The sequence below is a fragment of the Podarcis vaucheri genome (assembly GCF_965113315.1).
Source record: "Podarcis vaucheri genome assembly, chromosome: 3".
Classification (NCBI taxonomy): Eukaryota; Metazoa; Chordata; class Lepidosauria; order Squamata; family Lacertidae; genus Podarcis; species Podarcis vaucheri.
Window position 1 is genome coordinate 56,477,052 of NC_138761.1, and position 23,081 is coordinate 56,500,132.

The 23,081-nt window shown below is 40.9% G+C and overlaps 1 protein-coding gene across 14 annotated transcripts in view; it reads right to left on the reverse strand.

Annotated features, from left to right (window-relative positions):
* ARID1B (AT-rich interaction domain 1B) overlaps positions 1–23,081 on the reverse strand; it is a 355,979-nt gene that overhangs the window by 155,713 nt on the left and 177,185 nt on the right. For 10 of the 14 annotated variants that reach the window (XM_082215169.1, XM_082215163.1, XM_082215167.1 and 7 more), the window contains one exon: positions 16,609–16,650. The exons of the other annotated variants lie outside the window; for them this stretch is intronic. In XM_082215169.1, the coding sequence (XP_082071295.1) occupies positions 16,609–16,650 (42 nt within the window). The remainder of the gene's footprint in view (positions 1–16,608; positions 16,651–23,081) is intronic. 14 annotated transcript variants of the gene reach the window in all.

The window sequence follows — 23,081 nt, forward strand, 5'->3', positions numbered from 1 at the left end:
AGAACCCTCCCAGAGGGGAACCTGTCTGCAATGTTTCTGCAAAATTAACTGCTCTAGCCTTGCCTCCTTTTCATCATTCTCCACTGTAGGAGGGTAAACTGCTCTGTGTCTATGTGCCTTATAATGTGCTTGGAAGGCTCAAATTGGGTGCAACTAAGAGCTGTTCCTGTTGCAGAAATGCAGCAGAATAGCCTACCCCAAGAAGAAGTGACTGAAAACTCTGCATGTGGCTTTGCTTTAGGCTTTCCTTATCAAAATTTATTAAATATGTGTTCAAATATAACACCAGTGATAAAAAAATCATACAGCTCTATCAATTAATAGGTTGATTTAAACCACTGGCCAACTACCACATCTCTCCCCCCACCAATTGCATTTTGCAAGAAACAAAAAAGCCACACAGCGTATGACAATGGGCACTTGAGAGAGCAAGGAACAGCTTCATTTTCTTTGATAAAATAGCTGTAATATGCCCACCTTCACAATTTCCCAGACCCTTCCAGTCAACACCCATTCTGAAATCTCCTCCTGAGGAAACGTCATTGATCAAAATTCTGTTAGTGTAAGGGGAAAGACTGTGCTGAGCTGAGCCATGGACTTCATTAAACATGCAGAACATAAACTGCTGACACAAAGCGGCGGCAAATGTGCAGCACAGCAAAGGAGGAAAAAGGAAGCAAGAAATAGTGGGGGGAGGAAATGAGGCAGGGAGAAAACTCTGCCAAGTACTCCCATATAATAGTTTCCATCTTCTCTATCTGATGTATACTGACCAACAATTCTACTTATAACCATACTCTGAAGCAAATATACTTAATCTGCCTACAATAGGAGCACAGGGAAATGTAGTACTGGTTCTTCACCAGACAGGGTTCTCTTTTCCAGCACTGCACTGAATACCAACACTGCAATTGCCAGTCATGAAGTACGAGTACCTAGGGTCAATCCCAGTTCCACCCCCTATGCCAGCGATTTGTAACCAGAAGGATCTATGCCTATCTACAGTGGTGCCTCGCAAGACAAAAATAATTCGTTCCGCGAGTCTTTTCGTCTTGCGATGTTTTTCGTCTTGCGAAGCACGGTCCGTCGCAACTGCGCCTCTTCAAGCGGCTCTTTTAAAAAAGCGCAAGACGTTTTCGTCTTGCGAAGCAAGCCCATAGGGAAATTCGTCTAGCAAAGCAACGCAAAACCGAAAAACCCTTTCGGCTAGTGAGTTTTTCGTCTTGCGAGGCATTCGTCTTGCGGGGCACCACTGTACCCAACTAACTTGCCTTCCTAAACAGCAAAGACTAGTGTTTTGGTAGACAACTATTTTCCCCCAGACATTTTTACCGAAAGTTTAAAAGTACCTAATTATATGTGCACTAAACATGGTGAGAGGGATGCGGGTGGTGCTGTGGGTAAAACTCAGCGCCTAGGACTTGCCAATCGCATGGTTGGCGGTTCGAATCACCGTGGCGGGGTGCGCTCGCATCATTCGGTCCCAGCGCCTGCCAACCTAGCAGTTCGAAAGCACCCCCGGGTGCAAGTAGATAAATAGGGACCGCTTACCAGCGGGAAGGTAAACGGCGTTCCGTGTGCTGCGCTGGCTCGCCAGATACAGCTTGTCACGCTGGCCACGTGACCCGGAAGTGTCTGTGGACAGCGCTGGCTCCCGGCCTCTAGAGTGAGATAAGCGCACAACCCTAGAGTCTGTCAAGACTGGCCCGTACGGGCAGGGGTACCTTTACCTTTACCTTAAACATGGTGAGATGTAAATAAAAGAGAGAGAGAGAAAGAAAAAGAGAAACAGCACCCATGTAGAAGGGAAAGTAAAGGGGAGGGCAAAACTGTATACAGTCAAACCTCGGTTGTCGAACGTAATCCATTCCGGAAGCCTGTTTGGCTTCCGAAATGTTCAACAACCGAGGCATGGCTTCTGATTGGCTGCAGGAGCTTCCTGCACTCAAGCAGAAGCCGCGTTAAGACATTTGGCTTCCGAAAAACATTCGAAAACGGGAACGTTTGGGGGCCACAACGGAGGCGTTTGGGAACAGAGGTTTGACTGTACTTTATAAAGTGGTTATTGTACTTCAACAGATCTTAACCTATTACAGTATTTGTAAGAATGGATTGGTAGACAACTATGAACAATTTTTTGTGACAAAGCATTTCATTTCAAGGCTGAGCCATAGGCAGCTGTCAAGAGATGAACCAGAGCCCAGGGACTAGCTGGGGAGTCAGAACTATGAAATATTGTAAAGAATCAGGAAGACCTTGAGATCTCAGCCCAAACAGTAAAGGACTGCCCTTCCAGAAGAGGGCAAAGGCCAGCCTAGGTGAGCAGGGCCAGTCTAGGGCCTGAGAAGATAAGATGCTTGTCTGCCAGGATGATACTCAAAGAGTGCTGAGGCTCATCACACAGGGAAGCCGCAGGCAGAGCAGAAGGCTCCTACTTCTAGTCCTGGTAGTTCCAGACACTGAGCAGCACTGCCACTGTGTCTCCCTGTTCCAGCAACTACACAGAACACTTGGCAATTAAGCATGCACACAAAATGATGTGCTTGAGTAAACTGACAACGTATTTTAATCTAGACTCATAAGAATAAGTTCATTCCAACATGAAGATGGACTGTTTTCTTGAGTAGGAAAGAGGTGGACAAAGAGGCTCAGCAGCTTAGTCAGAGTTTCAGAATTCTGTGCTCATGTTCCAAAAGTGCACAAAAAACTTCAGCTATTACACACAGTGAACTGAGAGAGCAAGAGATTGGGCAGCACAAGTATGTTTACTTACTCGTCCTGTGAAGCACCCAGCTTTAGAAGGAAGTGGGAGTAGAAGCACTTCTGCTTTCCCATGGCGTTATGTAACATCTGCACTCACGATGTCTGCTCCCTGGATCATTTATTTCTGGGCTCCACAGCTCAGGCTCTTGTTTCCCAAGAACATAACACAAGTTTGCGTTAGGCATTCAGCTTGGATACGAAAGGGCCCCAGCTTTCACTTCTTTTACACCAAGGTCTGAAGGGGGCTTGAAAGCACATTTGCTTGCAGGTCTCCCTGTGATCAGAACCCCTGATAAGGAAAGTTCTGACTGCGGAAGCAGAGCGGCACATCCTGTGACTTTTAATTTTATTTTTAAAAAACCTTAAATGTTTAAAATGTTATTCAGGGCGGTCAAAACAACATCCTTGAAATGTCTTTTCTTCCCAAGTAAGACTATCCTTTTGGATTCATCAACGTCACATGATGTTACAATTTGGATTAATAAACATAAGCCGTGTTTATAGATGTCATTAATTACTTTATTTATCTACAGAAAAAAGCTTAATTTGAGAACGTGAACAGACCTTGGCCTTGATATGCTGGTATATTTTAATACATGTATCTCGAAAGCCATGTGCAAATGCCACCTACGCCTATTACACACATGCTTATTTTACTGCAAAGTTGCATGTCTGGAAAAATCGCAAACTTGAGAAACAATTTCAAAAGGAATATGACAACAAAATAGACACATGAGATACCTACATACATCTTGAGAAAAACATGGAGGGGTGGACTCAAAAGCACGCATAAAAAAGTAACATCAGATGTCCTTGAAGCTAACTGTGCACAATATGATTTTAAAATATATCTGTAGTTTACTGGATGCAGCAGCTTATCTTGGCAATTCTGTTAGAGGCAATCCTCATTTCCCAATTGGGAAATTGGGTTCTACTAGAGGAAAACCTACAAGTGTTTGAAGAGGGCAATCTCTGTGAAAGGGAATGAAAATGTGCAAAGTGAGTGGTTAGTAGGAGCCAAAGTATATTTTTAAACTTACTGTAGACCTATAGGGGACCAAATGCCTTTTTACATTTGCAGTTCAGCTTCTGAGTTTAAAATGCTTTTTAATTCAAAGATAACTGTGTAAAACTGCCTACAGTAGAAGCCTGAATTTAATAGGCACGAAGCTGAAGGTGTGTAGCATTTTTCTCTGATCACAAGCAGCAAGCACTTAGCTGTGAGAGAGGCCCACAATGAATCACTGCAGGGTAGAATCAAACACATCACAGGAACATACAAGCCTTTTTTATTATTACTGTAACAGGTAAAAACACTTTACAACTTAAAGTCCTAGAAAAATGCATTTTCAACCAACCAGCCCTTTACACTTATCAAGCTGCCCACAGTATCATACATAATAGCGTATTCGCACTCTATGAATTGAGACTAGAAAGGAAGAGAGTAGGGAGAAGATCAACATTTCCCAAAGAAACCGCTTTGAAGTGTTTATAAATAATTCTGAAATATGTCTTCCAAGCTCAAACTGGGCATTACTGACTCATAAAACTGAAAAAAAGTTTTTCTAATAGAATTTTAACATTTGGGCTAGATTGTATTTATTATTACATAATATAAAGTGTGTTTTTTGCTGCTGTAAGTCCAATATTTAGCTTTAAAAGTTATATTTATGAGTGCCAACTATCAGATCAATAAAAATAAAAATAACATCATTTTTTGAAAGTTATAATTACTTTAAATATTTCATTAATGGCACATGAATGCAGAATATATGAGAGAAGCTAGTGAATACACATGTGAACTACAGACCTGTTCAGCCTCCTTTGCCAAAAATTTGCACCTCTCTACAGAGGTATACCTTATGCAGTGGTACCTCGGGTTACATACGCTTCAGGTTACAGACTCCGCTAACCCAGAAATAGTACCTCGGGTTATGAACTTTGCTTCAGGATGAGAACAGAAATCGTGCTCTGGTGGCATGGTGGCAGCAGGAGGCACCATGAGCTAAAGTGGTGCTTCAGGTTAAGAACAGTTTCAGGTTAAGAACAGACCTCCGGAATGAATTATGTTCTTAACCCGAGGTGCCACTGTACTTGGAGAACTTCCATTCTAAAAGTATTTAAATACACATTTTCAAATAATTGCTCCTATCCAGAAATATATCCAACAGACGCTTTTCTCTCAACAAATATTACAGCCCCTGAGAACTTCAAATCTGCATAAGCTTTGCATAGTAATGTCAGCAAAGGCACAAGCTCTTTCTTGGATTGTTGAATAATATTTTTGGTCCAGAAGGCTGAGTACCAATCTTTCCCTTTGCAATCACTGCCAGGTAGAAATCTGAGCTGGGTATGTGACCATCATTATGTCACTTAATCTCCTGATTTCAATTTTCCTACTGCTGCATCCCTTACTTTCCTCATGCACTACGGCTACCTTGTACTCTAAGCTTGTGGACAGGGAATGTTTCCATTTAATTGGCTGGTGCACAGTGTGCAGCTGCTATAGGAACAAATATTAATGTCATAATCACTCTGGAGGACTGATAGGGCAACACTTTCCACATTATTTAAAACATTTTTACTCTACTATTCAGCGCAAAAAAAAAAAAGGCTCCCAGTACAGCTTACTCTGCTCTCTGCAGCAGTAGTCCCTGGTCTCAGGTTTACAATCTAAAATACATTACATACAAGGGGGAAAGGAGGCGGGGGAGGAAAAAATGTATAATGATGATGGTTAGTTCAGTTGTCCTAACGGATGGCAATATACCTACAGTGGTGCCCCGCAAGACGAATGCCTCGCAAGACGGAAAACCCGCTAGACGAAAGGGTTTTCTGTTTTTGAGCTGCTTCGCAAGACGAATTTCCCTATGGGCTTGCTTCGCAAGACGAAAACGTCTTGCGAGTGTTCCGATTTTTTCGCTCCCCCCCCCTTTTTCTAAGCCGCTATGCCGCTAATAGCCTTCTAGCCGCTAAGCCTTTAATAGCCGCTAATCCGCTAAACCGCTAATAGCACTAATCCGCTAAGAGGGTTGCTTCGCAAGACGAAAAAACCGCTAGACGAAGAGACTCGCGGAATGGATTATTTTCGTCTTGCGAGGCACCACTGTATTTTGGATCTGACTGCACTCCTCTTAAAGGTCAGAGTTTCACTGCATCTGTTCTTATTTACTGAACTGTTCTCCCCATTCCCCTTTATTTTCTGATGTTTCACTTCTCTTGCTTTCTGCTTGTGAGTTCAAGTTCAAGTTGCTTCTTTTCACTTCCCCTTAGTTCTTTCCGAACCCCTCTGGTGGCACTTGGGAGAAGGGAGACACCTGATATTTTGAGATATTAATCTCATATATTTTATAACAAAAATGACTTGATAAGCTTTTAATATTAATTTGTATCATCACTATCGCTTTCCAAAATATCACCAGCATTTCAGAAGGCATTTCTTTTACATCTATGCTCACATATCCCAAACAGCAAACAGCTTTAGGTACATCCAGTGCTTTTTTCGGGGGGGGGTGCAGGGGTACGCATACCCCTAAACATTCTGAGAATCTTTGTACTTTTGTCCATTTACTGTATTTATTTTTCACAATTTAAACTATAAAATGGATATTTTCTTGAGTCAAAATTAGAGTACCCCTAAACATTTTTTTAGAAAAAAGCACTGCGTACATCAGTAGGAATCACCTAGCTTCTGTTCATACAAGCTTATGTATCAATAGTGTATTACACTGTTTTACTCAGTGATATTAATCAATAAAGTTGTGCAGAAATATCACCGAGTTTTTACTTACTCTGCATTCTAGAGAGGAAGCAGTCACTTTTGCTAATGAAGAGGAAGGGATGGAATAGCTTCTACTATGATGAACTTCAAAATAAACTAATAGTCCTCTACAAAGAGTCCATACTTTAATTCACTGGATTTCTTTTCTCACAACGAGAAAAGAATTAACATATGTAAAAGGAATTAAATCCAGTTTTTCAGCAATACTAAAAGTACTGTACTAAAAACAGTTTAATAGAACAAGGAGTCTATTTGCTATGAATGGGAACTGTAGTCCAATGTAACTTATACAAGAAAATATAAAGCACCGTATTTTTCACTCTATAAGACACACCAGACCATAATACGCACCTAGCTTTTGGAGGAGGAAAACAAGAAAAAAAATATTCTGAATCTCAGAAGCCAGAACAGCAAGAGGGATCGATCCGCTGCACAGCAATCCCTCTTACTGTTCTGGCTTCTGGGATAGCTGTGCAGCCGGCATTCGCTCCATAAGATGAACATACGTTTCCCCTTACTTTTTAGGAGGGAAAAAGGGAGTCTTATAGAGCAAAAAATACGGTAGTTAATTCGCCTTTGCAAAAGGAATTGTCAAATACCTGTTATATAAATACTATGTCAAATGCCCAACTTCCACCAAGAAATCACTTGCCCCAGAAATTATAGTGCACTCCAACTCTAATATATCTGATAGGGCGCGCGTGCACACACACACCCATCCACCCAATGCAAATCAAAATTGTCATATGGAATTGTATATGACTCACAGTATCCTAGGTACGCAGCACTGATAATGTCTTAATAGACTAGCTAAAAAGAGAAGCCCTAGAAACTGAGTAACACACAACCAAATAGTTTGGTAGAACAAGAGCAGGAAGCCATCATCCCACACACTAAAAATGTTCCAGAGACAAATGACAGCAACACTGCAGTGACTAGGGGAATAAAATGCTTGTAGTGTGATGCATATGATATAAAGAAGTCAGTGGATGTGGGAAATGTACATAAAATAGTTTGGTGACTTAATTAAAATTCACAGGATGCAAATGCCCTCGTTAAAGACAGAAGTCAAGTAGACAGCTTTGCATTGTTCACTGGAGTCTCATTTTTTAATACACCATTATAGTCAAGGGGACTGCTTTTTGGCAGACGCCAATGAAGACAAAATAAGCCCTAGTTCAGGGGAGCTTTGCCTGCTGTTCCCCATAACCTTTTCAGAGCACTGTTTCTTGAAGAAAATATCCTGACTGTGCCGGCTGCTTGCAAAGGAATGTGTTCAGTTCAGGGATGTATAAGACTAATTGTCCAGCTCCATCCCTCCTTGTGCTGAAGCCATAAAAGAAGCTGCAGTCTTGGATTGTGCTGCTGCTCACAAAGCAGTGTGTTCTCTCCAGGGCTGAGTGAGACCAGCTGACCATTTATTGTACCTGAAGCCATAAAAGAAGCTACAGCCTGAACAGCGAGTAGTCAGAGGAACACTTGGGTAGAACCAAGTCAAGAGCACCGGAATATATTTTCTTGTACCACAGTGAGGATGAAAAGAGGGGAGAGAAAAAGCTGAGTTCAGCTGCATACCTTCAGCATCTGAGGAAGGCCTATGTCATCTGGGCTGGTGCTCAACATCTAGTTCTGGGCTGGGGGTACTTCTCCCAGAGTTGCCACCAGGGGTTGCCCCTGAAGTGGTGAAGCCAAAGGGGATTGCCACATTGTGCTGCTGCTCTGGGGAGGAGGCAAGAGACCATTTCCCTATTCCTTACCTCCAAGAATTTTAATCATAAGTGGTATCATGTCTTAGAAGCTGGATACACATATTGTGGCTAAGTTCTCTGGTGAGAGCAGAAATTCTGTGCGGCTTACGGAATGGTCCTGACAGAGCGGTTGGGCCTTGTTCCATTTAGGTTGAGTTTTGTGAATATGTTAGCCTTGCTCCTTTGCATTTTACAATTTTAATTTTTGCCTTCAAATTATTTAAATTGTTATACTGCCTGTTTTTACTGTTCTTGGCATTACTTATTTGAAAATGTTTGTTTTTATTGATTTTCCAGTTGACGCCAGACTTCTCCTTAGCAGAAGTCTACTCAGGGGACACTCCTGATGGCAGAAGAAGGGGATATGATTTTGCTAATTTCCACTGAAATGTTTTGCACCCTCCAAAAATCTCTGGAACTTCTGGGAAAGTGTGTGTGTGGCACTGGAAGATGCAAGGGGAAGAAGGAATTGGCCCAAATCATCTCTCGTACCTAGAGATTTCTGGAAATTTTGAAGCTATGAGGAAAAAATGTTTCCCCCCGTTCCCCCCCCCCCGGGGAAAAATGGAAATTTTGAGGAAATGGGGGGGTTCAGTGTGGAGTAGTTTTACAAATTATGTGAAATGCAGTGTATATAAAACTATTGTGCTTGCAATAAAACAGGTAACCTACCCCTTTCCCTCAAAAGCAACAAAAAAGCAAGAAACCATCAACATAAAAAATAATCAGATTTGCCCCTTAGCATCAACAGCAAATAAAGTTAAGATCCACCTCAATATTTAAGCTCCATAGAAGGTCTACCCTTTGAGTAGCGTTTTTCTTATAAAAAAAAATAAAACCCAGAAGACACAACATATACATGCAGTTTATTCTATCTCATTTTCTGAACTACTGCTATCATTTTCCATTTCTTCTTCCTCTTCCTCTTTGTCATTTTTCTCATGGACTTAAAAAACAGTTTTGGAAAAAACCACGGGAAAACCTGTTTTTCCCCCAGGGCTTTTCCAGGCCTTCCCATCTCTACTTGAGGACAGCCGGGGCAAAGCGTAAGGCAATTTTTTTGCATGCCAGGCCTAGAAGTAACCAACATCCAGTTACTGAATAGTATGTTGCACTAAGGCTCAAACTCTGTTTGAAAGGAAAAGGAGTGTGTGTGTTTTCAAAATTGAATTTGTTATTATATATTATAAACCGCATGAAGGTAAAAGAGCTTTCTAAACAGTTTACAAAAATATACAACAGAACATTAAAATGATTGATAAAACACAGTTAAAAGCAGTTATTTAAGAGTATTCAAAAGATGATTAAAGTCAGCAGTGGTTAAACGGAAGTAAATCGCATGCAGCTTCTACGTGTTCAGATGGGCTGGCCCTAATGAAAATGTTTTGAGCAGTTGCCGGAAAGAGTACAGTGAGAGTACCTGCCTGGTGTCAGTTGGCACGGAGCTCCAAAGTGTGGGTGCTGGAAGGCCTGGGGGGGGGGATGGAAAAATTGGGGAGGGGGGAAAGGTTTTTTTGGATTTTTTCCAAAGCCGTTTTTTCAGGAAATTTTTTTTTTTTAAAAGTAGTGTGTGGAATATTCAAAGTATATCAAACTATTCCCCCCCCCCCATTTTTCTGGAGAAAAACGGCTTTGGAAAAAAACAGGGGGAATTTTTTCCAGTTTTCCCCCAGGCCTTCCCATCTCTACTCATACCCTTCCTTCAGCAGAAGCTACTAGACTGGAGTGCATTATGCAGACAGAAGGAGTGTATTTGTTCACATAAATTTTTACTTCAATTTAGTCCATCATAGCCTCCCCTGCCCCCAACTGAACCAGGTTTTAGAAATATTCTCTAATTCAATGTGGCTTAAAAGAGTTCAGTGGTAACTTGGTGATGAAGGAGAATAAGATACACTAGAAATTACAAGATAAGTGAATTCCCAATTTCTATTCTGAGCAGTAAAAGCATTTGGGGAGCACTGGATGTTATTTCGCTGTATCAAGGGGTTGCTGTGCACTCCCTTTGGATGCAGAAAGAACATGCCCAAAAATGATTCTGCAGCATCACCAGAAACGCTTATAGCCTATAACATGCCTGGCATTTTTTAAGGCAGTAAATGCTACTACTACACTAACCTAGAGATGGAAGTTGATAGATCTTGTTTCTTCATAACTTCCCATGCAAAAAGTTATATTTTACCAAATACATGGTTGATTGGTTGATCGATCAATCAGTTTGATTTCTTAGCCGTCCTTCATCACAAGACCACAGGCTGGGTTAAAACAATACAATTTAAAAATCAAATAAAGCCAGTTCTTAGTGCAAATCCAGTAATACAATTTAAAACAAAAAATGGGGTGGCTCCTAAAAATATATCTCAGCTATCAAAGGCCAGGATGCAGATGGCCTTTGCTTATAATATCAAATAAAAATGATTCAGAGATCACTGAGTGTAGGTTTCATATGACTACTAAAATCACAACATCTGACATAGAACAATTATTTTAATTGTGAACCTCATTAGAAAAAATAACAACTTGTGATTGCCATAGTGGAAATCCTTGAATGCATAACTAGTTTTTATATTCTCTAGTTCAAAAGAGAAAAGAAAGAAGAAAAAGGGAAATATTGCTATTTTAATTTTTAGTAGCCATAGAACCAACACAACTTGCACACTAGGAAGCCAGTCTATGGTGGGTGTATGCATTGGGTAATATAGAGGAGCTATATCTAAAAAAGATTTATGTTTTCCAGTCTTGTCTGAGTACTTCAGATAAAACTACTGATTAATAATCAGAAATCTGTTTTCACACCTGTGCAATATTCTTGAAGTCAGCAAAGGTTGCATGCAAGGTTAGAGCAAAGGCATAATTTAGAAGAGGGTATACATTAAATACACTCATCAACAAATCAACGGAGTCAGTACTTAAAACACTCAATCGGATAAAGGTTAATTGGCTTTAATAAAACTTCACTATCCTTTCAAGATGTGAATGGTATTAGCAGCCAGCAGATGGCAGAAACAGAGGCTGCTTTGAATGATTTCCAGCAAAAGCCATGCTAACAATGTATGTAGCTATTTTTCTTTCATCCTAACTTGCCTTTCACAAACATGATCATAAAGCATGTATCAACCAGCTGAACGTTTTCAGGTTTAGTATGCAGAAGAATATTTTGGTAACAGTTGGGTTCGTACCAATTTTCATCTTTACCCCTCTGACCTTACCCATGCCATATGTATATGGGAAGAGGATGTAGCTTAATGGCAGACCACATGCCTTGCAGGCAGAAGTCCCCAGGTTCAAACCCTGGCATCTGCTGGTATGACTATGAAAGGCCCTGTCCGAAATCCTGGGAAGCAGCTGCCAGGCAGTGTACACAAGGAATAATCAACCTGATGCCCTTTAGATGTTCTGGACTATAATTCCCATCATCACTGACCTCTGGCCAAGCTTGCAGATGCTGATTGGGTACCCCTGATGTACACAACAAATAGCAGTGAGATAGCTGGACCGATTGTCTTACCAGGCAGCTTTATATGTTCCATATTCTCTCACCCTAAATTAATGGTCACCCAAGTGGGTGAGTATAAATACCCTGAGAAAAAGATTAAAGAGCAGAATAAGCTCTAATCCAAATGTTGAGTGTTGCAATACACTAACTGAACTCCACATGAACAGTGTTCTAGTATTTCAGGCAGATGTGAGAGAACATTATGTCCACAGGGAGCAGGAACCTCTTCATTAGCTTCAGTATAGGGTTACCCACATTGCATGTGACACTGCTATTAGCACTTAAGCTAGTGAGGAAGCTCCATGTGGGCACTGCAGTTCATTACACAATAAGAAATCTTTGGACTGGACTGAAAATACAGAAATGCATAAAAACAATTTATCTGATGAACTGAGACAATCTTGTGGCATTATACTTCGTCTGATGCAATGATGTCTGCTCTATGGAATCCTACGGACCTCCTTATAACACCTCTAAAACCAGAGACATCCCTGGTATTCCACATATTTTTTTTTAAAAAAAGAACAGACCTTAATATAATTATTTTACATATAGTGCCAGTTATTTATGTGTTTTACAAAGAGTGAGAGAAGAGATCCTCAGTGCAAGGGGGCTTACAGTCTAGAAACAGACACAAGCGAGACAGCAGAGAAATAGGAGCAAAATCAAGGCAGAGGGTAAACATGGAGAAGATTATGGTGGCCATACCTCCCCAGGCTTAGCTGTCATAGCATATGGGGACCAGAGGTTTGTGCCAATTTACAGAAAAAGTGGGTTTTGAAGACAGATGATAATATATGATTTATCTTCCAACACTACATAAATTCTGTTGAACGCTGTACTAAAGGTTTCTTCTCAGAGTAAGTCTTTGATCTACCTAAGATTTTTGGCATGAAATATGTAAAAATGCACTTTCAATAAGAGGGGGAGAGCTCAGAAATTGCCCTTTTATTTCCAGTTAGAATGCTACATTTGTTAAATACTTTAAAAGAATACTAGAGCAGTTCTATTTGTTTTTCATAAATTATTCCAAGACAGCTTTTTAAGTATCACAAGAAAATACAGGCAACAATGTTCACTTACTATGCTATGCAGTTTGTTCCTATCACCCACTCTGCTACATGCACTCATAGTAATTGGGCAGTGTTACCAAACAGGAACTAAAGGAAGCTAGGAGATCACAGATTAAAATACAGTGGTGCCCCGCAAGACAAATGCCTCGCAAGACGAAAAACCCGCTAGACGAAAGGGTTTTCCGTTTTTCAATGCGCTTTGCAAGACGAATTTCCCTATGGGCTTGCTTCGCAAGACGAAAACGTCTTGCGAGTCTTGCGATTTTTTCGCTCCCCCCCTTTTTCTAAGCCGCTAATAGCCTTTTAGCTGCTAAGCCGCTAAGCCTTTAATAGCCGCTAAACCGTTAATAGCGCTAATCCACTAAGCCGCTAATAGGGTTGCTTCGCAAGACGAAAAAACCGCTAGACGAAGAGACTCGCGGAACGGATTATTTTCGTCTTGCGAGGCACCACTGTACCTGGGAACCAGTACTCTGTCTTGACTACAAAGAATATATATTTGCAAGCAATTAAGTATCCATTCATACTGGATTGCAGGATATTGTAGGTACATAGAACTATTATTGTTCCATTGACTAAAAGTACACTTCAAAGATTATTTAAAACACAGACAATATGTTAAAAATTTATAAATTCAACTTGAAGTCATCATGCAATCTTAATAATATCTTCAGTTCTGAACAGTTCGGACTGCTTGTGATTATTTGCCGACGTGGGGATCCAGGGCACAGTCCTTCAATGGCTGCGCTCGTTTCTCTCTGGTCGGGGACAGAGGGTGGCGCTTGGGGGGGAATTGTCATCACGCCACTCCTTGGTGTGTGGAGTGCCTCAGGGTGCAATTCTCTCCCCGATGCATTTTAACATCTTTATGCGCCCCCTCGCCCAGCTTGTCCGGAGTTTTGGGCTGGGTTGCCATCAGTATGCTGATGACACCCAACTCTATCTGTTGATGGATGGCCATCCTGACTCGGCCCCAGACACACTGACCAGATGTCTGGAAGCTGTGGCTGGATGGTTACGTGGGAGCCGGTTGAAGTTAAATCCTTCGAAGACAGAGGTCCTCTGGCTGGGGCGGGAAGATATGGGATCAGGGGGGCAACTCCCATCTCTTGCGGGGGTGCAATTAGTGCCAGCACCGTCCGTTAAGAGTTTGGGTGTAATCTTCGATACCTCCCTCTCTATGGAGTCGCAGATTACAGCTATAACAAAGGCGGCATTTTTCCATCTCCGCCAAGCTAAGCAGTTGGCCCCTTATCTCTCTCGCCCTGACCTAGCCACTGTGATCCATGCGACGGTCACCTCCAGACTGGATTATTGTAACTCGCTCTACGTGGGGCTGCCCTTGAGACTGACCCAGAAACTCCAGCGGGTGCAGAATGCCGCAGCGAGACTCCTTACGGGGTCTTCGCTGCGGGATCACATTCATCCGGTGCTATACCAGCTGCACTGGCTCCCGGTGGAGTACAGGATCAGGTTTAAGGTGCTGGTTTTAACCTTTAAAGCCCTATACGGCCTAGGACCCTCGTACCTACGGGACCGCCTCTCCTGGTATGCCCCACAGAGAAACCTACGGTCTACAAATAATAACACCCTCAAGGTCCCAGGCCTCAGAGAGGTTAGGCTGGCCTCAACTAGAGCCAGGGCCTTCTCGGCTGCAGCTCCAACCTGGTGGAATGCTCTGTCACAAGAGACTAGGGCCCTGCGGGACTTGACATCTTTCCGCAGGGCCTGCAAGACAGAGTTGTTCCGCCAGGCCTTTGGTCAGGGCGCAGCCTGACTCCCTCCTCTGGCAACCTGCACAGAATTTTGTTTAATCGGTTGCCATCAATTTGATTTTAACTAATTTTTATAATGAAATATTTTTAGAATGTGTTATTATTTGATTGTTTATTTGATTGTTGTTAGCCGCCCTGAGCCCGGCTCAGCTGGGGAGGGCGGGATATAAATAAAATTTATTATTATTATTATTATTATTATTATTATTATTATTAGTGTTGGCCGATAACCCTGTAAGATGCAGCCAGTGTAGAGCATCCAATGGCAAGTTCAGTAGAAAGTGCGGTGTTTTATAATTTTCTGAAGTTTGGGAAACAGTATCTTATACTATCAAGGCTATATTGATAGGCGAGAGCTTTGGACTTAAAAATATATATATTGAAAGCATATGAATGTACGCAAAGAAAAACCAAAGAAAAACAAAAGTCACAACCATTCCTGCCTTAATTAAAACATACATCAGTTTTTCCATCTGTGCAAAGTTAGCCATTAAGCTCTGTTTGTGTGTGACACTGGCCAAGGGAAGTGCTTACCCCTGCAAGCAATCTACACATGCTTCCTTCCCTTTTAAAAGCACTTACCATATGCATTGGCTCATTCGCGTGTAGACTTAGTGTGCCAGCCGTCTGCCCTCCTGGGTCGCTGAACTGCTAATGCTAAACATGAGTGGGTTGATGCATGTGCTAAATGCATTTAAATATGATGGGAAGAAAGTGGAACATTTACATGGTAAGCGCTTTAAACCATGGCCTCTGTCACATATAAATTGGGCCTAATACTATTGCCAACTTGCAACTTTAGCCATAAAATAATAGCAGAGCCTTCTCCAGAATGGGTCAGGCAGTGAGAGCTATTGGCTACAATAATCTTCAGTAATACTTCTGTTTACTCAGCTAGCATGAAGGATTATAGAGATGATTTTGCAAGAGCTGACCCTCCAGCTTTATTAAATATTCAGTGAATGTTCTGTATGCACGCTGCGCCTTAAAACAAAAAAAAGACAGAAAGCGCTACAGAATACCATATGTTAAATACTTCACATAACAGTAGAGCAGGGCTACTTATTTTTAATAATTTAGTTTAAATCAGTTTATCAGGTATCACAACATAATAAGGGAACAATGGTAAAGCATGCTGTCATAAATATTTAGTAACTTTAACAGTGTAAATTTGGATTTTTTCCCAGTTACCAGAGTTAATTTTGTGCATGGTTCTCCCTTATGAATTTTGAAATTCATTCTTTTCTTACTGATTGTTCTACCTTGGTGATAATGCCGCTGTTATGCCTTTCAGAAGTATCATATTATACGGATAATTCAACAGCAGGAGACTTGTGATTTAGGCTCATGTTCCCAAATTCTTCTCCCTCTCCCCATAACCATTCTCTCTTCTCACTAAGTGTCTGTATAGCCTACACACAATCTGTTTTGCCTAGGATCATCTGCTACTAAGTACGCTTAAGAATGAGATCAATACCATAATGTGCATCATCCAAGATTTCACAAATAATTGAAATCAATGTTTAAGTTTGTGAAAGTACGCATAGAACCTTCACAAGATCTCTAGAATAACTTAAAATTCCAGACAGTACAAATCAGAATTACCAAACTGGTCAGACATCAACCCCTTTACAACGAAAAATGGCTATCAGTACACAATTGCAAGAGGCTTATTAAACTCCAGAACTCTATGAAACACCACATTCAAAAGTCCCCTCTTTCCATTCCCCTATAACATCAGCTTTTCCAATCTGAGTCCCCTCAAAACATTTCACTTTGAAAATAAGTGGAACACCACAGACCATATGAAATGCCACCTGAAGTATTAAGCCCCAGATGTTGCTTGAACTAGTGGATTTGAATCAAATACTGATACAGTTTTCGGGGGTTGGGAATAATTTTGTATGCAAAATCAAATTAACCATCCTACATTGATGACACCTAGAAAGTCAAAACTTTATCAACTACAGACCTTGAGTCCAAATGAAGCATCCTCCGAGGCCAAGACTTCAACCTGAAATTATAAGCAAAAATATCATTTCAAAGGTAGTCACTTAAAAATATCTATTGACCAGAACAACAGAATCCAAGGAGAAAACATATGTATGTAAACACTGTGTAATCCCATAACACAAGCTGTTTAGACCAGAATAGATAGAACCAAGCTATGAATTGAATACACTTGAAAAAGCCAATCGTCATTTGGGGAAGGTAGGCTGTCAAAAACTAGAATTCTCACCATAATAAAGATAGCTGAAGAAAATGTTGCAGTGTTTTATACTGTAAGGGGCAGGGAGAAGCTAGATTGAGGTCTTCTGGTAGATCTCTGGATGATGTGTGGTAGATCAGCAAGGATTTCTGACTTCTAATAAGTCAGGCTTTTTTGAATTTCTGATCTGCAGTAACTCATATGCAAATTTGTACTTGCACTTGCAGGTCATCCCAATGCTGTGGCTCATGGAGTGGGTAACTGGCAATGCACCTAATTGGCAGATAAAACTCAAAGCAGATTGTGCCAGTCTGAAGTCTGCCCAAACCTGCTGAATACTGCATTCGTGCAATATCCAGTTCAAGCAAGAAACACTGTTTGCTTCTGGATGAGGAAAAGACAAAGGGCTAAGCGTATCAAGACAGTGGGCAGGTTTATTGGTGGAGTTTGTATCAAAACCTAATGATGGTCCTTCAAATTGGTTTTCTTTAAAAAAAAATGAGGTAAGTATAATAATACACACACTTCTAAATACTTGTCATGGATTCATCCTCAAACTGGAATTAAAATTATGCATTAAAGTTATACATAATTGGAACTGAAATAATTAAAGAAGCACACACACAACATAAGCAGGAGGAGCACTTGTAAATTTGTGACAATCAAGAAGGTAAAATCTATAAATATATATATTAATACTGTTGAATGACTTTCAGCTACAAGGAAGGCTTGGACATTCTTTCTTGAATGATCTTTCCTTTCTTGGTGCCATCTCTCACAAATGCATACACAGACACACTCCAACGCTATCCCTCTACTTTTGCTCTGGAAGCCCCAAACTCCTATATCCAAATTATATAAATAAATACATAGGCCTTAGTAAATACAAGGGACAAGAGCAGTGGGAAAGAGGGGCTAATCAAGGGTGCAGCAAGTCAGAATATAGGGAAATTACCCTTCAAGTCATTGGACAGGGAAAGGAGTTATGAATTCAGAGCACAAGGAGCACAACTTGCCCCAGCCACAAACTAAAGCACTATTCTAATCTCAAGTTTATGAGATGTTGCCTGGCTTCAAAATTCCTGCACAAACTTACATGACAGAAAAGAAACAAGAGTAAGTGGAAATCGGGCAATGAGTATAGAGTCTCACAGAATCCTGACCGGCCTTGAGCAAAGCAGATTCTGCAAACAACAGACTTGCTCTCCTGGGGCAGAGGCCGCAGCTGCTGGATTGCAAGAAACAATGAGGCATAGAAGCACAAAAGAATGTGTGCATGCTGTTATAGGATCTAGTGAGGCCAATATGGAATTGCCAGTGATCTACTAATGCTAAGATTTGAATACACATGTTCAGCTTTTAAAAGAAGTATTAACTTCTTACCATACTTCACAATCAACTGGGTGACATGGGCTTTAAATAGGCTTGCCTGTTTTGGAAGTACATCCTACTGATTTCAAAGGCACTTACCTCTAAGTAAGTGTGCTTAGGGTTTCAGCCTTATGTCCACATCTGTATTCTGGGCTGAACTCTGTAGCAAAATTTCAATTTAATGTCACCATATCTAAAAAAATTCACCACCTAAATGCTCCACAATAGTACATGTGACTTTTAAAAAGAGGATCTGACAGGCTGCATCAACAAGGACAGAGAAAGGAGGCTGACAAATTAAAATAACCAATAAATGCATTTTGCAGGTCCCAACAAGGTGCATCCAATGCTCAAAACAACTGGCAGAAAACAGAGCATTTCATCACACTGGCAAATGTATAGATGTAAAAGTTAAACCACAGAAAGTGTGTGTGTGTGGGGGGAGAGATCACAGGCAGAATTAGAATCAATAATTATGTTTGACTCTTTAAACAATACATCCATTTACAGCCAAGAGATGCATTAACAATATTGTCTACAGAGCAGGCTCTAATTGGAAATCAGCTAATCTGGGCAGAAAGAGAAGAGAACATTAAACTAGTTTGATGCCGTATTTTTGGAACACTATCCAAATTCTTAAATTAAAATGATATGGAACTGACTGATTTAAAATTATTAATTTAAATTTTCTCCTGTTAGACCACAGAAGCAAAAAGAGACAGTTATAATAGCAAACGGTTAAAATCTGAGTATGTTTTGTCTTTCATATTTCCTATGTGGGGCTTATGACTTTAACTCAAAAACTCAGCATGAAGTCATCAAATGCTTCTAATTGCAAACAATTGTACAGAATAAAACAGATAATGTCAGTTCTTTTCTTTCTTTTTTTAAAGAAAGTAAAGAGTAACCATCAAGTGCTTAGATTCAATGCCCTGATACAATATTTCATGTCATGCCAAGGACAGTCCAATAAAATATCAACATGTTCTTTTTGTTAACAGGAAATGATCCCCATCCACCATAACATACAGTTGTATCTTACTCTCTTTAATTTGCTCTTCTTGTTTAAGTTTGCTTTAAGTACTGTGAAAGCACATATGTAGTTGTAATGTCACATAGAATAAGTTCTGCTTAAACTCAAGCAAAATTACAGCATCATGCAGATTGTAGGAACTGCTTTTCTTAATAGTTTAAAAACATGCCTGGGAGGAATCACCCTCTAGTGGAAACTGCAGGGTACTTCAAACACCTTGTGAGTGTATCTTGTAACATACCTAATAAAAAAGAATAAGGACACCTCTCTATATTGTTCATCTGCTTAACGCTCGTGGCAGTGGATAATGAGTTTGGCTATCAACTGAACGTAACCTGTCACTAAATAAAGGCTGTCAGTAGCTATTGTTGGTGCCACAGAATTGGAAACATGCAAACTTGCCATTAACAACACTGAAAGCTTTTAAACTACCCCCCCCCCAGCACAGGTATCCATTAAAAAACCTGCCTGCTTTTCATTTACTTTTACATGCTGATATTATATGACTGTTGGTTATCCTAGATGCGTATTTAGCTCCTTAGGACACAGACAGCAGGCGGCAATATAAACTGCTATGGATTTCTAATAGCAGCTAACATTTCTGACTGATAAAGGTTTCAGTGGAGGTCTTAAGTCCTGAAGTGCTGTTGGGCCTGAAACTGGGTTAGCAGGCTCTGCTGGTGGAGGAAGGAACAGAGGAGGGGGGGCTCTATTGTAGGAACAAGGGTGGGAGGAGGGAAGGATCTCGCTTTACCACCCTGACTTCTGTCGCTTTGGAGTCACATTGGAGGGGAGAGCCTCAGAAGACAGTAGCAACTTGAACAGCAACAGGAGAGTGCAGTCATGTCACGTAGAACTACCGTATTTTTCGCACCATAGGGCGCACCGGACCATAGGGCGCACCCAGTTTTTAGGGGGGAATTCAAGGGGAAAAAATCTTTCCCCCCCCAGCCCCAAAGAGCAGCGTACAGGCTGCGCACAACCTCTCCCTGCCGGTAGATCCTAATCCATCTTCTGCTCACCATTACTAAACTATGTTATGAGCAGGCAAGAGTAGGTAGCCCTTATCATATGGAGAGCCAGTGTGGTGTAGTGGTTAATAGCGGTAGTCTCGTAATCTGGGGAACCGGGTTCGCGTCTCCGCTCCTCCACATGCAGCTGCTGGGTGACCTTGGGCCAGTCACACTTCTGTGAAGTCTCTCAGCCCCACTCACCTCACAGAGTGTTTGTTGTGGGGGAGGAAGGGAAAGGAGAATGTGAGCCGCTTTGAGACTCCTGAAGGGGAGTGAACGGCGGGATATCAAATCCAAACTCCTCTTCTTCTTATTATTCTTTTCCTGAGAAACGGATTCTCCCAGTCAGTATTTATCATGGTGGGGCTCCAAAAGCCCCATCCCAGCCTAAGACAAGTCCCCAAGGAGAAAAATTGCTTGGGAGCAGAGGTCGTAGTAAAATTGACAAAAATCATAATGCCTCTAAAGCAAAATTTCACAAGGAAAAATCACAAGGAAATAATTTGCGTTGGGTGCTTTCCCCCTCTCCCACAACTGATATTAAAAATCCTCAAATCCAAACTTGGCTTTTTCATTTGTGTTTAGTTAGGTCAGCTCTTCCAGATTTCTGTGGGAGTCTGCAAATGAGAAGTCTGCCTGTAAATTAACCCTAAAATATGACCGAGTGTTAACACTGAACAGCAATCTATATTAGAGGCAGCTGGTGTGACAAATTAGTATAAATACTTTCAACAAAATATTTAAATGAAAAGTCAGTGTTATTTACATGAAGAAGTACCCTTCTCTGAGCTGGCTATAGAAGGTCTTACTGTGCTAGCCTTGCAAGGGGATAAGAGGAGGGGGACAAAGTTGGATTCTCTGGGTGTATTTATAAGACTATCAGACAAAGGTCTTCGAAAAAGAAGGCAGAGACTTTTACTACAGCCCACTAATACAATAATTCCATTCATCTCATTCCTTGAGCTGATCGTTCAACAAAACAGTATCATAATAACTTAAGTAACAACAGATTCGTCTCTGCCTCTCGCACTAGTAAAGTGGTCTATAGGTACAGAGGGTGAAATTTTGAATGCACACAAGTGTGCTCGTGCAATACATATGTACATCTGGAGGTTCTGAGGGGTTGCTTCAACTTCCAGTAAGCAAGAAACTGCAATTCACATAATAGTTAGCCTCTTTGGTTGAAAGAAATAAACTACTCTCGTCATGCAGTAGTTTTGGGTTGTGAATCGCTCTGAGATGTACGGATGGAGGGCAATATACGAATTTAATAGATAATAAATAATCATAAACAAAGGGTATGTAAAGGAAGCAGCCTTACTCTGCTATATTTGCATGAACTGATTGCCCACCATAGCAAAAGCATCACAGGTGCCCACCACCTCTGCCACTACCATGTAGGTTTCTCAGTCAAAATAAAAAATAGCAAGCCACCAATAGCTTTCATGGTTCTGTGACAGATGAGATTTCAGCAGCAGATTAATGTTTCAGTCTAGGAATGCTAGTACGTTAAAAACAAACCCAAATGCATCACTCAACAAATCTGTGGCAAATCCATATGCTCTTGCCAGTGCTTCAGCCAACATCTTAAATGTGGTAGAAGCCATGCTATTTTTTTAGAAAAAGAGGTACCGAAACTCACCATGAATGCTTTCCTTGTTCTCATATAATGGCAGTGGCACCCACCTGAAAGGTGCCGGAACTCAGTTCCAACAAGTTCTGAAAAAAATCCCTCGGCAGAAGTACCCACCCTCTCCATAGCAGCAAATCCAGGTCCAGCAGTAGTATCTATTAAACATATTTCTAAGCCTTAACAAGAGATGTATGCTTCCCAGAACCAATCCTCTCACTATCCTGTATTCACATGGAAGGCATGTTCCATTTTCTGTAATCTGTATCCATTTATAGAGGGCACAACTGAATGTCTCTCCTAGTGCAGGTCCCTCCAGGAATAATTTCCCATGGTGTACTTGGCTAAATGTTCCCATGCTGTCCAAAAAGAAGTCCTCAGATGATTTCGAAACACCAAACATTTCACTTCTTTTCATTCCAAGTGAAGGTGATATGGCAGGTAAGGAAATCCTTTCACCAGAAAGATCCATGGAACTGCCAAGCAATGATTGAAATGGAATGTGAGGATCTGATTGAAGACTATTAAAAAGAAGCTGTAATATGTACCTTTTTAAAAAAAAAAAATCCCCTTTTAAAATTCTAAGCAAAAGGCTCATTCTTTGAAAAGGCTTTGTTAATTAACCTACAGGGACTGGATCTAGTTTTAGAAAATAGGTTTTTTTAAATAGTACTGCCTACATTTGAGGAGTTTTATATGGGATAGGATTTTAAAAGCACAGCGGAACATTCTCTCTGATTTTCAGAATGGTATTGTTGTAACATTTAATCCATTTGTTGCCACTATTTTTTGGGCAATAAAGAAACATCATGCTCAAGGCTTCCTCCCTTACTACCTTTCCTCAGCCCTTCCAAGTCCTTCACAATACAACATCTGTGGGTGTTACACTTTTCAGTAATAGTGAAATAAGTTCTTATTTTATTTTTGCATTTTCTATTTTACAGAAACAAATTAGTTCTTTTAAGGCAGGGTCGCTTTTAAAATTCCAGTGTGTGTTCATTCTGTAATTGGGAACCTTACTTCCAATACTCAAAACAATTTATAGCGAAATCTTCCCCAAAGGAGAACACAGCATTTATCAGTTTGCTTCTGCTGCTTGCAACTGGTGAGTCAGGGACTGGGGACAGAGCAGCCAGGGCAAGGCATTTATGAAATGCTGCTATTAATTGTGTATCTAAGGCAGTCCGCT